At 36.0% G+C, this 990-nt stretch overlaps 1 protein-coding gene across 1 annotated transcript in view; it reads left to right on the top strand.

Moving 5' to 3' along the window:
- LOC107575476 (apoptosis-associated speck-like protein containing a CARD) overlaps positions 1-990 on the top strand; it is a 5615-nt gene that overhangs the window by 3652 nt on the left and 973 nt on the right. Inside the window, exon 2 of the mRNA XM_016261850.1 lies at positions 586-850. Within this exon, the coding sequence (XP_016117336.1) occupies positions 595-850 (256 nt within the window). The 5' untranslated portion in view covers positions 586-594. The remainder of the gene's footprint in view (positions 1-585; positions 851-990) is intronic.

The raw sequence follows: 990 nt of genomic DNA, 5'->3' as shown, positions 1-990 counted from the left end.
TCCCCACTGAAATGCCACCAAGAGGGGCGTGGTAGGCCGCAATGGTGGTCAATAATTTAGTGTCAACAAAATCAGTTCACAAATCACTGCTCTCTTACAGGTTATACTTCAAAACATAATTTGGAAAAATAAAAAAACTATTTTTTTAATGATATTTTATTAACATCTCTTTTGTAGTGTAATGGAGTCAGATTCAGTTCACACATCAGTGCTCTCCCACTAGGTATACTACAACACTTAGTTTGACAAATAACTAAATGAAAATATTCAATAGTTTGACTTAAGTAAAAACAAAAATAAACAAAAACCTTTAAAATGCCATTTCAAAACAAATATTACATAAACGTTATGCAATATTAATGTTGAGGTTGAGGGTATACCTATATTCTTGCTGTCGTGCTCCTTCACTTGAAATGCTGGCAGAAACGAACAAAACGAAAGAAATAGGCTGAATTTGGATCACAGACAGTGAAATGCATCCATAACTGTGCTGCTGATCTTCAGATAACAGATTCTGCAAGTAAAGAGGATATAAAGTGCGACTGAAGTATACATGTGTTAGAGGAATATATATCTCATTAACAGTGATCCAGCATGGCTGTGCATCAGATCCTCCTGGATTGTTTGGATGAACTGGTTTCTGAGGAGTTGGACAGATTTAAATGGCACTTAACTCAAGGAATACACGACTTCAAAATTCCCAAAAGCCAGTTGGAGAAGAAATCAAGGTGTGATATTGTTGAGTGTATGATCCAGCGTTACAGTCCTGATGGAGCTGGGAAACTCACTCTGCTCGTTCTGGAAAAGATGAATCAGATGAATAATGCAAAAGAGCTGCGGGAGAAGCTAGGTAAATCACATTTAATAAATATATGCATTACAACACAACGTTTAACCATGTGCCAAGACCAGCGATCGACATACAATGCAGTGTTTTATTTCACATAAAACACAGATATATACATTACAGTTACAAATCCACAATTACAT

The sequence above is a fragment of the Sinocyclocheilus grahami genome, unplaced genomic scaffold, assembly GCF_001515645.1.
Source record: "Sinocyclocheilus grahami isolate Dianchi unplaced genomic scaffold, SAMN03320097.WGS_v1.1 scaffold2668.1, whole genome shotgun sequence".
Lineage (NCBI taxonomy): Eukaryota > Metazoa > Chordata > Actinopteri > Cypriniformes > Cyprinidae > Sinocyclocheilus > Sinocyclocheilus grahami.
This window is presented reverse-complemented; position numbering and strand designations above follow the sequence as displayed.